Below are 16,249 nucleotides of genomic sequence, written 5' to 3' on the forward strand. Positions count from 1 at the left end.
TTGATGCCTTTGCTGTGAACACATTAAAAGGTTTGGAATGGTAACTCGTAAGAGCAAATAGCCATCTGACAACAAAACCTTTTCTGTGGCTTATTTACAGCAGTCAGGTGATAGTAGCAGTATGTCCAAGGGCAATACCAGCCAATCCAAAGCTAATACAAGCCTCAGCAAAAGCAGTACTAGTCTGACAAAGAGCAGATGTATCAAACAGGTACCACACTGGGTTTTAGGGATGTGTGTGGGTGACTAGCACACTGGTTGAGAGTGATGTATAATATTTCACAGGATACTACTGCGCACACTGTCATGGGTGTTGCTTCCACAGCAGCAGAGCACATACTTTTAAAAATTCTAATCAACATTATTCTTCCAGCTTCTCTCTGGCTCTTGTACACATAGGCAGCATGAGGTTGGCTGGTATCTAATGCTTGCAGTTGCTGGGACTGAGGCACATGTGTGTCTTTTGTCGCCTGTTAATACCTTGTGTTTTTCAGGGTGTACAGGGGAAGAAAGTGCTAAGCAAGCCTAACTTGAAGGAAGATGATGATAAATCCGGTCCTATTTTTATCATAGTCCCAAATGGGAAAGAACAGAGGATGAAAGATGAGAAAGGTCTGAAGGTGAGAAAAGCCTGAATGTGTTGATAAATGCTGAAGGACTGTAACTTCAATGCGTTCTTTTGGTTTTTAATGTAGAATTAAATAGGCGATGGCATGAAAGTACTAGTCTCTGTCCATTCCTTGGACTGATGGTCTAGATCTGCAGTTGACTTCAACAGGATGGAATCTCGTTGACTGCAATGTTTCTCTTTCGAAGTTTTCCAAATCTTGTTCGTTCATACACTCTCGCAAAAGCCAAAGGCCGCCTTAGAACATGTGGGAGATGGTCTTTGTGGTGAAGTGTCAGGCTTTTACCTGAAAAGTCAACTAATCTCAGAGTTCTAGTACACGTTGTAAATGCTTTAGTAGAATTATTTTGAACAGCTCTGCTTATCAAGTTTGTCTTAAAAAAACTTAAAACATGCATGTTGTTTGTATCCTTCTAGTAAATAGGCCTATCTATAGCTTAAAAACAACCACTGTAAGTGATAATTAAGATAATGGTCTAAAGATAACCACTTCTTAGAGAAAATGTTTCATATAGGCCAAGGTGAGCAACCACCACTAAATTTTCCCCATTACTTGTTAATAATGAGAAGGCTTTGAAAACAGTTCCTAAAGAAGAATTAAGAGAGATACAATTTGTCAGCTCTTTAAGGAAGAGTAGCTATTGCTTGCTTGAAGTTCCAAATGCTGCCTTTTGCAGGTGTTAAAGTGGAATTTCACTACTCCCCGTGATGAATATATTGAGCAGCTAAAAACTCAGATGTCTAGTTGTGTGGCCAAATGGCTACAGGATGAGATGTTTCATGCAGACTTTCAGCACCACAACAAAGCGCTGGCTGTTATGATTGAGGTGAGTTTTTGGATTTGTGGTAGTAGATGACGTTGTAGAGAATTATTCTCAGCTTCTGCTTGAATTAAAATCAAATAGGAATACCCTGAGGAGCCGAGGGTCAGTGTTTGGTGAAGTTGAAACCTTAACGTGTCTAGAAATAAATTTTCGGAGGAATAATAAAGTTGGTATTAATACTGCTTGAGAGAAGGCACTGCAGACTTAAAATTTCAGAAAGCTGTGCAAGGTGAAAGTGAGTGCTTAGTCTAGGAATCAACCAGTTAATATAGACCATCTTATCAGGCATAGCTTTTCCTTAATCTCTATTTTATACTTGAACAACATGTTTCATTTTGTACAACTTTTTTTTTTCTTTTATGTCAAGCACTTGGAGAGCGAAAAAGATGGAGTCATCAGCTGTCTGGATCTGATCTTGAAATGGCTTACCCTGCGGTTCTTTGATACCAACACGAGTGTTTTGATGAAAACACTTGAATACCTTAAATTGCTTTTCAGTTTGCTGAGTCAGGAAGAGTATCACCTTACTGAAAATGAAGCATCCTCTTTCATCCCCTATCTTGTCCTAAAGGTACACTTCATTGTACAGAAACTAACTTTATTTTTCTTGAGTAATATAGTGGGGTACCATCAAGCACTGTAATATGTTCATTGTAAATATACTGTGAATGGCATTAAATCCAGTTGGCAGCTGGCCCAAAGTGGTGTTCCCCAGGGCTCAATATTGGGGCCAGTTCTGTTTAATATCTTTATCAATGATCTGGTTGGAGATCGAGTGCAACCTCAGTAAGTTTACAGACGACACCAAACTGGGCAGGAGCGTTGATCTGCCTGAGGGTAAGAAGGCTCTACGGTGGGATCTGGGCAGGCTGGATCGGTGGGCCAAGGCAAACTGTATGAGATTCAACTAGGCCAAGTGCTGGGTCCTGCATTTGGGTCAAAACCACCCCATACAACACAACAGGCTTGGGGAAGAGTGGCTGGAAAACTTCCTCATGGAAAAGGACCTGGGGGTTTTGGCTGACAGCCGGCTGAATATGAGCTGGCAGTGGGCCCAGGTGACCAAGAAGGCCAATAGCATCTTTTCTTGTATACAAACTAGTGTGGCCAGCAGGACTAGGGTAGCGATTATTCTCTTGTACTCGGCACTGGTGAGCTGAACCTCGAATGCTGTGTTCAGTTTTGGGCCTCTCACTGCAAGAAAGACGTTGAGGTGCTGGAGTATGTTCAGAGAAGGGCAGTGGAGCTGGGGAAGGGTCTGGAGCACAAGTCCTGTGAGGAGCGGCTGAGGGAGCTTGTGGTTTTAGCCTGGAGGAGGCTCAGGGTAGACCTTATCGCCCTCTACAGCTACCTGAAAGGAGGTTGCAGAGAGGTGGGAGTTGGTCTCTTCTCCCAACTGACAAGTAAATAGGACATGAGGAAACGGGTTCAAGTTGCACTAGGGAAGGTTTAGGTTGGCTATAAGGAAAAATTTCTTAACTGAAAGGGTTGTCAGGGACTGGATCGGGGAAAGGGTTGATTCACCACCATCCCTGGAGGTTTTTGAAGGATGTGTGGATGAGGCGCCTAGGGACATGCTTGGAGTTGGTTGACTTGGCAGTGTTACAGTTGGACTTGATGATCTTAAAGGTCTTTCCCAACCTAAAGATTCTATATTGCATATTTACGAGAAAGGATTTTTGCACTGGGAAATAATTATGGCTTTCCTAATGTTATTTAGACTAATCAGCAGTATCATGAAACCGTTTAAAATACTCTGTATTTTTTCCTCTCTTTTTTTTTTTTTTTCCCTACTTTTCCACTAGGTAGGAGAACCGAAAGATGTTATCCGCAAGGATGTACGTGCCATTCTGAACAGGATGTGTCTCATCTACCCAGCCAGCAAGATGTTCACTTTCATCATGGAGGGGACAAAATCCAAAAACTCAAAACAGCGTGCAGGTGGGAAATAGCACGAGGAACTGGGCAATTACAAAGCAATTGAAATGACTTTGGTTTTGCATTTTGAAAAAAACAGCATAGTAACGTTTGGTGGCATGTGAGACTTCCCTACGTGTAGCATTTTATTCAGATGCTTGTAAGTGTTTAAAGGATCAGATTTTAAAGTAGTATGATCTTGCTTTCTATTTTCAGTATCCATGTACCTTCCAAAGATGAGCAATCCGTGAAATAGCTATCAGCATTGAGTCTCCCATGAGTAGGCTTGTTGTCTTAGTGCACCAGTACTAGGGAGAACAGGGACAATCCTATTGTCCAAGTGACTAAGGGAATCGGTTGATCTGATCAAGACTTCCTAAGGAAATGTCTCTACAATGTCATCTGTCAATTTTATTATAGAAATTATTTGTGGTGTGCTATTTGTAGTTCAAACAACTCCCTAGTCACCTTGAATGTCTCATCCTGCTATAACCAGAAAGTTAAATTATATACATTATACAGCATTGCAAGCTCACCGCTGTCTAAACTATCTAGATGTGAAGTAACATTGCTCACATATGATAGTGGGGAAATATTTGGAAGATATAGGAATGACTGACAGTTTTTTAGATGCTATCTGTCTGAAGTAGTCTGAACCTTCAGTTTACCATCCATCCCATCACCTGGAATGTATCTGTCATCAACATTGTGACTGACACTTCTTCTACAGTGAATGTTAAAGTTGTGCAAGCAACACAAACCGGGAAGGCTCTCTTCCCAGAAGCTTTAAACTTCAGTGCGTACATGTAACTTTCTTCCTTTAGAATGCCTGGAAGAGCTTGGATGTCTGGTTGAATCATATGGCATGAATGTGTGCCAGCCAACTCCAGGGAAAGCCTTAAAAGAGATGGCAACTCATATTGGTGACAGGGACAACACTGTGCGCAACGCTGCGCTGAACACCATTGTGACTGTCTATAATGTTCACGGCGACCAAGTGTTCAAGCTGATTGGAAATGTGAGTGTGACTGGAAATAAGAGGGGGTTTAAAATTTCTTCTTCTAAATCCTTACACTTTTGTAGGGGGTTAGCACTGTTTTGCTTGTGACTGGTCAGGGTACGTCTTGCTGGTGGTGTGGAGCATTTTGTAACGTTGAAAACAACTTGCAGCACCGTAGGTCCTCTAAAAAATGAGTTTTTCATTCATGAACACCCAAGCTATACATCCCACAATTGGGAATTAACCAAATTGGAAGAAATGAGCAAAATGCTGACTTCGTGTTTAAAGAGTAAGATTTTATGGTCAGCTGTATAGGTAGGTAACACTTGTGATTGATTTATAATGATAGTTAGATAACTTTTTTGGCAAAAAAAGGCTAATTGTTGGGAGTCCAAATATTCTCAGCTCTTTTTTTATGCCCATCTGCAACTGCTTTGCAGTTGAAGTCTGGCGAGTTTGGTTTGTTTCCTTGATCTTATTGCACTCCAGTACTTAAGGTCTGTGTCAGTACTGTGTTGCTTTGTATTGCTGTTGTGTTGTTCTCTGGAAATCATACTTAACCGTGTCATTTAAAATGCAGTAGAAGTTAAAGGTGTCAGAACTTGGTTTCCAGTCTCCAGCAGTGGACAGCTGGTTCACTGTGTGCGTTACAAATTAAGCATACTGAGGTGTTAGACTCTGTGGTCTTGGTAGTGTTTCTAGCAGCACTCAAACTGATGGAAATGTGATAGCTTTGTTAATTAAATTAATTAATACAGGCATTGTGCTACAGTCCATAGTGCAGACAAGCTATCGGAGGGATATGTTACGGGGTACAATAAACAGCAAGCAAGGCTGCCTTTCCCCCCCCCCCCTTTCAGTTTCCTGAAATGTTGAAATTTCATGTGACTTATTTTCTCTGGTAATCATCTCCATGAGAATTAATGTTGTATTTTCATTAACATTTTAGATTGCCATCTTATTTTAACTATTGTTCAGAGTGCAGTCTGCCTGCTCCTGAGTAGTGTTGCATAGACCATTTGCTCTTGAATTTTCAAGGTTAAAAGAACTGTAGCACCTGAACCACTCAGCCCCTTCTAACCATGGCTTTGACCAGTATGGTCCATCTAGGCCCAAAATGTGTGGCTTCTCAGGAAGGTTTCCAAATCGTAGGGATGCTGGAGAGTACTTCCCACAAAACTGCCACAGTTACTTTTGTTCAGAAGTAGTTCTTGGTAACCTTTGGTCTGGTAGGTAAGCACGTAAATGCGATTCTTTTCACTTCACGAGTTGGAGTGTTGAGTTGGTTTAGCTTGGGTTCAGGTTGAATTAAGGGTACGTTGAGCACTTCAACTGTTAGAGGGACCCTGGCTTCTGTGGCAGGATCCACAGAGTTAAAGCATTGACGGGGCTCCTAATAGGGGATATAGAAAGGCAGGTGGGGTTTTCTGTTTTGTTGGGGTGGGTTTTTTGTAGCAACACAAGGAACAGAAACACGATTGTACCATAGTTTGAATTCAAGGTGACTTCTCTTGGAAGGTATCTAGGCTAGGAATAGCTGTATTCAGTATTACAGCTTGTCAGTATGGGTTAATTAGCATCTGGCAGTCTAGAGCAGCCCTTGTAGGTTGTTGCTAGATGGTAGTATTAGGCAGTTTCCTACCTTTTGTTACTAGAGAACTGCAGTCTGCCGTATACCTCCTGTAGGTGACCAAGATTTCTAAAATCCCTACAGCTCAAATTGAGTGAAAGCGTTGTGTGTTACAGCTTTCTGAGAAAGACATGAGCATGCTGGAGGAAAGAATAAAGCGGTCAGCCAAGAGACCGTCTGCTGCTCCGGTGAGACAGGCAGAGGAGAAACCTCAGCGTACTCAGAGCGTCAGCGCTAACGCTAGCATGCTGCGGAAGGGACCAGCTGAAGACATGTCCTCCAAACTCAAGTATGTAAGGGTACAGCACGGTCTGCAGCTTGCACAGTGTATGTGCTCATACCATGTCTGGCGATGTTATTTTAGTTCTTGTATCATCATCTCTGCATGTTGTGTAAATTGGCCAAATGATATAAAACGAAATGTCTGAAACTTTTCTGTCTTGTCTGTCTTGAAAACTTTCTAAATGGTCTTGTGCCTTTTTTCACTGCTTCTCCATGGACAGAATTATGTATCGCACTTATAGGATGTAAGTACTGCCCACTAACTCCTTGGTAGCAAGGCTCTTGTATCTTTCCATTTCTATCCTAGTCATCCCTCCCCGAGGGTGACAGGTTTACCATGACCAGTTCTAGGTTATTTTACAGATCTCTGACTTAAGAAACCAAAAATACGGGTTTCTGTAGTCACCAGGTGACTGTAGATCAATCTGCAGGCAGACACGGTACTTCCACGTTAGGCAGCTGTCGGAAATACTGGGAGATCTTCCTATGTGTGACATTAAACTTGTTGATTGGACCCTGTCTTTAACTTGTTAGGGCAAACATGCAGCACAGAACTGGATGAGCGTGTGTGAATTGTAGAGCCTGGGGCAATGGGACCAGAAACAAAAAGCTCAGAAGCAGTATTCCTGGCCTTCTGCTCATTACCTTGGAATAAAAGTCCCTGTTGAGAACTACGTATTAGAACATTTCCTTGTAAATAGGCAGCACAAGTCGTGTGAGGCGTTGGGAGTTCTGGGTTCTGATGAGCTTGCAAGATTGCAATGTACGCGTGCATCCTAGCCATCATTTAAAAGCCACTCAGGCAATTTAATGCTGTATTCCATTAACACTACTTTAAATTACACTAGATATCTCAAAATGAATCAGTGCATACCTCTCACAGATGCAGGGGGTCTCTTGGTGGGTTATAAGAGAAACTAGGAAGGCAGTTAACTAGCAGCTGCTGCTCTTCTGGCCTACAGAAGCTTGTTTTACTAACAGCTAGGGGGAAGGCAAAAGGGGTTATTAGGTTACGGGGGGGCTTGAATAAAATCAGAACTTCAAAATCTGTGCTATGCCATTCTGAGAGCTTTAGGGCTACCAGTGGATGCTAGTGCTAGTACTCTTGCCTCTTGTGTATATGTAATAAACACTCTTCTCCTGGTTTCTATAGCCAAAATCGCAACATGGGCAGTCACTCTGAGACGGCACATACAGTTCCACGGGAATTTCAGCTGGATCTTGATGAAATTGAAAATGACAATGGTACTGTCAGATGCGAAATGCCAGCACTTGTACAGCACAAACTAGATGACATCTTTGAGCCGGTCTTGATTCCTGAGCCCAAGTGAGTCTAGTTTTAACTCATAAGTGAAACCAATAGGGCTGTTTAAACTATTTTGAGAAGCTGAATTGACCATGCCAGTTTCTACGTTCAGACTTCTTTTCACAAGAAGGTAGTGTCAGCTAATTTAAAAAGAGATATCAAAGCAATGGTCTGTTGTAGTGTTCTGGAATCTGGAGAGCAGGTATTTCTAGTGAAAAACCCAGGTTGTGCTTATGTATTTTTCTAATAAAATGATCTTGGGATTGTAAATGCATCTTTACAAGTAGTGCAATAGATATGTTAAAAGGAATGATTCCTTCCTTGAGTATCCTCTGTGAAGAATGAAATCCTTTTCCCTTGTCTCTAAGCAGTCCTTGAAATATAGCAGTTCAGTGTAAGTTAGAGTGCTCTCTCCAAAGTGTAACGAATTGTGTTTTCTTCAACTGTTTAGAATCCGTGCTGTGTCCCCACACTTTGATGACATGCACAGTAACACAGCTTCTACTATCAACTTTGTCATTTCCCAAGTAGCCAGTGGTGACATAAATACGAGCATCCAGGCTCTGGCACAGGTAAGAGAATTAAGGTAGGAGCTAATTGCACTGTACTAAACTGTTTGTCTGCGAGGGTGATGAGTTGCACTGTGGCAGGGCAATCATGTCGGGTGACATGGACTCTGCTCAGAATCTCCCTGATGACAAAACTAAGTGCACAGGGGCCATCTGACTCGCTTTAGCAATAGAAATTCCACCTGGATGATGTAGAATACTCTAACACAGAAGCATTAAGGAAAAAAAAAGCCTATCTCTTTGTCAGCTATCTGTGCTACAAGTGTGAAAAAGCCTGTTAAGCCAGTGACACTTATAACTGTAAACTGTTTTACTGATCCTCAGCAAAAAAAATTGTCTTCCCTCATAGCTTTTACATGTTTCTAGGGTGGCTTTAACTACTTAGAAGTATTTTATCCAAAAGATTTCATAAAGCTATTCCAGAAGTTGTAATGCAGCATTTCATGTTTTCATTTGTGTACAGGGTAGGATTGCAGGTCTCTTAAAAAATCAATAATTGGTTGTATTGGGATTAGCAGTGGAAATCTGTGGCTACTGATTTCAGATGAAAGCTTAGAATACAAGTGCCTTGGCAAATGGATTGGTCAGGGCAAGACCTTTCTTATAGAACAGTTTTTAAATTACAGTCACTTTGCGCTGTTTGCATTATGTTGACTTCACATGCATCCTTTGTGCTTAAATCTTAGATTGATGAGGTTCTCAGACAGGAAGACAAAGCAGAAGCTATGTCTGGCCACATTGACCAGTTCCTCATCGCTACCTTTATGCAGCTTCGGCTGATCTACAATACCCACATGGCAGACGAGAAGCTGGACAAAGACGAAATAGTCAAGCTTTACAGCTGTATTATTGGGAGCATGATCTCGGTAAGGCTTTGACCTAAAAGTTAAGATAAAGAGCAAATAACTTTGCAGAAGTTGCGGGGGAATGGAGTGTCTGTCCAGATCAGAGCTGTACCTATTGTCTTATTTATAAAGACTTGTTGCTAATTGTCTGCTCACCCACACACCTTTTGAGAAATTGGGGGAAAGAAAAAGGTCTATTTGTTGTTCTACAGAATACTAGAATGTTCTACAGCCACTCTAATATGTTAAATGGTGGGATATCAAGTGGTTTGACAGTGTAGTCCAGAGAAATCCCTATATTAAGGCATTGTGTGCAGGGAAAACTTCTAATGTTGTGTTCCATTTGTAGCTGTTTCGGATAGAGGGTCTGGCTCGAGAGGCCTCCACAGGTGTGCTGAAGGACCTCATGCATGGTCTTATTACGTTAATGTTGGATTCTCGCATTGAAGACCTTGAGGAGGGTGAACAGGTCATCCGATCAGTCAACCTCTTAGTAGTGAAAGTTCTGGAAAAGTCTGACCAGACCAACATCTTGAGGTATATAATGAAATTTGCACAGTTACTGCTTCTCTTCCCCTGTTCTTGTGTGTTCCTTGGATGGCTGAGTTTGCTTACAGATTGACTAAGAAACAGAGAATGATGTCTGTAGAATTGTGCAGCTGGCTCATGAGGAATTGTTACGAACTGTCAGTGGTGATCTGACTGCACAGTCTGAACAGCTGGAGGCAGACTAAACAAGCCAGCTTTGTCTTATTCTTTATGCTTTGTAGTTCAGCAGACTGCCTCTTAAACTGTAGTGGGCTAGGAAGAAAGCGAGCTGTTACACCACGTGACATAAACTGCTGGACCCAGCCTCTGGTGTGGTATTCTGTGGGGAGTTAGCGTCTTTTTTTGTTTTTGTGTATAGCACTTCTCCTGTGTAACTTATAAACTTACTCCTTCCAGTGCTCTGCTCGTTTTGCTCCAAGACAGTCTGCTAGCAACGGCCAGCTCTCCTAAGTTTTCAGAACTTGTCATGAAGGTGAGACTGCAGTAGAGGTTTTGAATTTAATTGGTTTACCTGAATCAACGTAGCTGAAATAACAGATCTTTTTTTAAAAGTCATCATCACTTGAAATATTGCTTCTAATTATAAGATTGTAATGATAAGAGTTATATGTTACATATAGTGCCTTCATGTATGCCAGGAGGGAGCTTCACACCTGCTAATGGCGTAGAGCAGCTTGTGTGTACTAATACAAACTCCATACAGAGGGGTGCAGTCAACCTGCGGAGCTTATTTGCTTTGGCACAGCACTGTACCATGGATTCAGACAGTCCTAGTCTGGAGCTGGCTTGTATTTTCTCATCTCTAAGGACAGGCAGAGTGAGCATACAGATGTCTGCATTTACAGCGTGGGTGTGATCTTTTTCTTATAGTACAACACCTTTCTGTAACTGACGTGACTTAGAAACAACTTAGGTGGTCTTAATGAGGTTAAACCTAAAGAACTTGTGCTCCTTGGGGGTGTACACAGTATATATGCATTATCTGCTGAAGCTCCTTCACATAAAGGATTCAGTCTCCTGTTACTGGTAGAGAAGTCAGATACTTCTGTGTATCGGCTCTAAAGAAGGATCTGGGTACAGTACTGCGAAGAGAAAGTATGTACCAGTGCAAATACAACTTGAGCAGACAGACGCAGTGCGTTGTCTGCATGTGGTAGCAGAATGAAATGGCTCAGCGGTGGCTTTGTGTAATCTCTCCTCATGTAATGAAATGATTCTCCCTGGAGCTGCCTTGCTTTAAGTTGGCCTCTCTTTCTAGTGTCTGTGGAGAATGGTGCGTCTTCTTCCAGAAACTATTAATAGCATCAACCTGGATCGGATTCTACTGGATGTACACGTTTTCATGAAGGTCTTTCCCAAAGAGAAGCTGAAGCAATGCAAGAGCGAGTTTCCTATAAGGACACTGAAGACTCTGCTTCACACCCTGTGCAAGCTGAAAGGGCCTAAGGTCAGAGCAGTCACTAGTCATGTGCTTTTAAACTGGCTGTTCATACGGTCTCTAAAGTTTTTCCCTCTATTTTTCTTTTAGATCTTGGATCACTTAACAATGATAGACAACAAAAATGAGTCTGAGCTAGAGGCTCACCTGTGTAGAGTAGTGAAACACTCCATGGACCAGACTGGAAGCAAAGCTGATAAGGATACAGAAAAAGGGGCTTCTCGCATAGTAAGTAATGGAAATGCATTGGTAGGGAGGGGGAATATAAGGGAACTTGTTTCATAAACAAGCTGAACTTGGTGATTGTGAAATACGAAGTAGTAATTGCCATTCCAACATGCAACTAGTGCTGGAAATGCTTTTCTGGTTTCACTCTTACTTGTGGCTATTCTGGGAACTTGCACTGTGTTTCTGTTATTAGCTGAATATGGTCTGCGTATTCTAGGCAGAAGTGCTCTCCATGTTCAGGTGTGTGACGCAGGTGTTACTCTGCCTGCTATTGCATTTGATCCACTAAAAGTTAACCGTACCCAGAAGAGGTTTTAAACACTGGCTTTTCAGCAGTCCTGCAGCTCGATGATGTCCCTGCTCTCATTCTGTGTGAACAGTGGGTGTGTAAAAACCCAGATTGCTTCAAGATTTTCTTCAGCTTGGAAGTGCTAGCTAGCTAGCAGGTCTGAGAGCACTGTGTTTAACTTCCCTTCATTTTTATTCACTTTGTTTTACAAATCTCCTTTTATTTATTTAGGAGGAAAAGGCTTCGAAGGCCAAAGTTAATGATATTCTGGCAGAAATATTTAAGAAGATTGGCTCCAAGGAGAACACAAAGGAGGTAAGTGCTCCCTTCCTGCAAGCAAGAGGGCATGATGCTTTAGAATGGTGTATGCAACAGTTGTAGTAATGCACAGGAACCCTTCCCTCCCAGGGCTTGGCAGAGCTGTATGAATACAAAAAGAAGTACTCTGATGCAGACATTGAGCCCTTCCTGAAAAACTCCTCTCAGTTCTTCCAGAGCTATGTGGAAAGAGGCCTACGGCTGATAGAAACAGAACGGGAGGGGAAAGGACGCATTGCTGCTTCTACAGGTATGTGTTATAGGAAAATCGATGGATTTATGAGAAGTGGAGGTGCAAGGAGAGCAGTTACACATCCCCTGGTAGAAAACAGTATTTGGAAATCCATAAACATCTGCAAAGTGAGCCAGGTAGTGTCTTGGCACTTGTGTTGCTTCATGAGGCACAACTTGCGGAGACTAGGCATTCTTGGTTTACAAAAAAAGATGTTGTAACCGTTGTCACACTGAATGTAGGAAACATCTGAAGGGCTTGGTAAACAAGTTGTTCCAATCCATGTCTCGTAGTGTGAGAGTCAGCTTATGCTTCATGTCTCTAGTATCAAGAATTGTTTCTGCAAAGTACCCAGCTGGTTTGTAACAGCAGCAGCTGTCAGGTTTGTTTTGTCTTTTGGTTACTAAAACAGTACAGGAGGGTCTTTTGGTATTGTTTACTGTGGAATTGAAAAGTTTTTTAAAAATAAACTTGATCAGTTTCTGTAGTGGTCTTTGACCCCTTTCCAATAAATCAGCTCTTAGCTGGACAAATTACTGTAAAACATTTAGTTTGATAGTGGGCCTCTTCGTTGCAGATAAGCACAAATGAGTATTTGATGCAGTATCAGGGAGGAAATGTGACAAATGGATAGCCAACAGTAAAAACTAATATACAGTCTGGCAAAACTACCTTTAACGTTCATTGACTTCCCATTTCAGTGTCCTGTGAGACTTCAGCCTTTTCTTCTTCCTACTGTTCCTTCTCCTATCCCTGTATTAGCTCAAAGTAATTTACGATGCAAGTTTCTTTCAGAACCTAATGAAAGTATCTGACTAAATAGGACAGAATATTCTACCTTTCATCCTAAAAGTCTGCACAACCAAGAAACATTGGTTCAACAATTAAAGATTTCAAAACAGAATTTGTGCCCCAGTTTTGTCCTTTTTTTTTTCTTTTTTTTCTCTCTAACTATAATGGTTTGGTATAATAAAGGATATTGTTCCATCTTTCAGCTGTGCTTTATTTAGACTAAAGTATAGATGCTTAGTATTAATTCTCCTTTTGTCTATTATAAATACCCTTGCAGTAGTCTAGTGAAAACAGATCTCTGTCCATACTAAGGCTTGGAACTTGCTATTCATTTCAGAATTGAAAGAGGGTTTGTTTTTTTCATAATGTAAAATCCTTTCCTGGCCTTCTGGTAGGGGAGCTTTATAAAACTTGCTTCGTGCCTTCCAGAAATCATTATTTCATATTGAATTTGAAGAAGCAGCAGCTTGCAATTACCTGAAGAAGAGGTAAAGAAGGGTTAGAATCAGTGGTGAGGTCTGCCCAGGCATACTACTGAAATGAGAAAAAGATAGAAGACTTCAAATAACTTCCTCTCCTGCCAGTTTCTGAGTTACTGCTGATGCACATCAGTATCTTGCTCTCCACCTCCCCAGTCGTCTTCAGCTGTCAGCCTCAGCACTACTTCTGGAGCTGCTCTGCTGCCACTTCTTAAATGTCTCAATTTCTTTTTGAGGTTTTTCAATTGTCACTCTTGCCAGGAAATTAAAGGGTTGATAATGTCTATATTAGCAAACGCAAATAGCTTAGTTTATAGGTTGGTGGTTGTTTCATCCATTGCATCGTATTTCAAGGAACTAAGAGGCTTACACCCTTTTGATTCTTTCAACCTTATTGTTTTTTTACTTCTTTTTCCCTTCCCCTTATCCTCCAGGAATTTCTCCCCAGATGGAAGGAACGTGTGTTCCTGCTTCTACCCACACTGTGTCTTCATCCATAGGAAACACAAATGGGGAAGAAGTGGGGCCTTCAGTTTACTTGGAAAGGTTAAAAATCCTCAGGCAGCGTTGTGGCCTTGACAACGCAAAGGTATTGTATTTGCCAACACTTGTAAATCCCGGGGGGAAGCACTTCATTTGCACTTCTGTAAGAATTCAAATGATCGGTTCTTTGGTGCCAGTCAGATTCCAGTCAGAATTGGTCCTCTTTTGTTATATTGCATCTCCTGATTACTCAGTGCATGTCACCATGCCTGGTATAAATGGCTTTAAACTCATTACTTGGCCAGGTAGGCTTATATTTCAGTCCATTTTGTTTGCAGCACTGGTGTACCTGCAGGTTGTTTCTACAGCCCTGTAGTTTGGTATCTGCCCTTGCCATATGGTTGCAGAAAGGTTCAAATACCTCTGCTCTCCGAAGGTCAACGTATGTTCATCTCAGAGTTGAATGATGCGGAAATTCTAGGTCGTCTTGCTCTGAAACAACCGTAAGAGCTGAATGAAGACTTTGAATCAAGTTTTATGTATTTTGAGTGTGTTGATACTGAGACACAGAAATGCTGAATGAGCTTAGTATTGGAGTCCTGTGGGCCAAAACTTCTGACATTCCAGTGATCCATGTGTTAGGAATCTAGTGCTGATTACTGAGGTTTGCATGTGACCACATGAGAAGTGATGCTCGCTCTGGGAATAGTTATCCAGGCACATCGCCGTTTCTACCTTTAATACCAACTTGCATGTCAGCCCACCACTCTGAGGGGGGAAAATGTTTCCTAAGTGATAGTAACAAGGTAATTAATGCCCACAGGAGTATATTGGTAAAAGAACAGCGAATTGGCATTGTAAGTCTTTGGTGGGGTGGATCTGGCCAGCCAATCCAAGTTGTCTCATTCCTCTGGAAAACTGATGATGCTGCGCGAGAGGACTCTCTTCTTGTGGTGTTAGAATTCAGGCTGTTCAAGACTTCAGCAGGCCATCTCAGGAAAATACTGGTCTGCTGTGAATTTTTGATCTTGACAGTCTGTAGTTCTTTTGTGTCCCTACTGCCATCCGGCTAAACATGAACTACCTGCGTTATAGGATCCGAGTGTTGCAGGTATGGTTCTGACTTTGAAGGTAACTGACTTCACTGCTCCAGATCACACGTTGTATTGCTCCTTCCCTTTCCTCTCTTTTCAGTGTTTCTTGTGAAGATGAAAAGCCATTGATTGTGGTTTGTCCTTCCTAGGACTTTTGCCGCTATCTTAATGTTTCGCTTTCCTCCCCTGTAGCAGGAAGACCGACCGCCTCTGACATCTCTGCTCTCTAAACCAGCCGTCCCTACAGTTGCATCCTCTACAGATATGCTTCACAGTAAGCTCTCCCAGCTCCGTGAGTCACGGGAGCAGTACCAACATCTGGACCTGGACTCCAATCAGACTCATTCCTCTGGCATTGGAACTACCCTGGCTTCGCCCTCTTCTGCAGCAGCTAATATTGATGACTTGAAAAAAAGATTGGAGAGAATAAAAAGCAGTCGCAAATAGAGATGCAAGAGAGGCAGCACCGCTGTTGCTTGGGCTGTCTTCAGCTTTAGTTTACTAAACTAGAAGTCTTCATAGTTAAATGGCCTCATTTAGGCCTAATGTATACAAACTGGTTTATGTATAATACAGTGGATTTTGGGGGGTTGAGTCATTGTGGCACAAGTATTTGTACATACTCTGCTTCTCAGTGAGCATCTCTTTGACAATAGAAGGCTGTCTGTGTATTAGTTTTAGTGTACAGACCTGTAAACAACCATCCTCTTGCTCAGACTAGTTTCTCATAACTTGGTTTTTTTATTTGTAAAGTTGTCTTTAAGATCTTTTCCTAGTTCTTAACTCTTAGATGATCTTTAGTGATTTCACTTTTAATTTTGTGAATTCTTCTCCATGTATTCCTTGAACTATTGATTCTGTATGGACACATGGCATGAAGTAACTAATTTAAGTGTCTTTTGTAAATAAAGTTTGCATTAACTCTACCAGCCTCTGTAGGAATAGCAGTGACTGCTGGTTGGAGAAGTCACTCTCTTTCTGAATGTTAGTGACTGGGCATCTAGAAACCGAACTAACCTTTTCTTGACATGAACCCTGGGGGGTTGGTTAGATTATAAGGAAGGTGAGCGAATATATACTGTCTGTTGGTGCAATCCTGAGACTTTGCACTCTTACTTCTATAAGCAGTAGTGCTTTTTTCATATAGTTGCTTTTTTTGTTTGTTTTGGAATATGTTTCCCTATCTAGAGAGTAAATTGAGAATATTTAGTTTGAAATGCTTATTTTAAATTATCTAGTCCTTGTGATGACTCTCCCCAGATGAAGCATAGTCCCGTGTGTGTACAGATGTTTTCTTTGAGGGAGCCTGCAGCTGTTGATCTGGAATAGATGAGCAGTGCTGTACA

At 41.7% G+C, this 16,249-nt stretch overlaps 1 protein-coding gene across 1 annotated transcript in view; it reads left to right on the forward strand.

The window, feature by feature from the left end:
- The window catches only part of LOC104510679 (cytoskeleton-associated protein 5-like), a gene marked incomplete at its 5' end in the record, with an annotated part of 34,802 nt that extends 18,976 nt beyond the window's left edge, over positions 1-15,826 (forward strand). Inside the window, 17 exon segments of the mRNA XM_010153008.1 lie at positions 495-620; positions 1,306-1,455; positions 1,820-2,023; positions 3,258-3,393; positions 4,194-4,387; positions 6,116-6,288; positions 7,435-7,608; positions 8,039-8,159; positions 8,843-9,022; positions 9,351-9,538; positions 9,947-10,022; positions 10,809-10,997; positions 11,079-11,216; positions 11,737-11,820; positions 11,914-12,073; positions 13,761-13,915; positions 15,096-15,826. Coding sequence (XP_010151310.1) covers positions 495-620; positions 1,306-1,455; positions 1,820-2,023; positions 3,258-3,393; positions 4,194-4,387; positions 6,116-6,288; positions 7,435-7,608; positions 8,039-8,159; positions 8,843-9,022; positions 9,351-9,538; positions 9,947-10,022; positions 10,809-10,997; positions 11,079-11,216; positions 11,737-11,820; positions 11,914-12,073; positions 13,761-13,915; positions 15,096-15,350 — 2,703 coding nt within the window.
- Between the last annotated feature and the right edge of the window lie 423 nt (positions 15,827-16,249).

This window comes from Eurypyga helias, unplaced genomic scaffold, assembly GCF_000690775.1.
Source record: "Eurypyga helias isolate BGI_N326 unplaced genomic scaffold, ASM69077v1 scaffold6336, whole genome shotgun sequence".
Lineage (NCBI taxonomy): Eukaryota > Metazoa > Chordata > Aves > Eurypygiformes > Eurypygidae > Eurypyga > Eurypyga helias.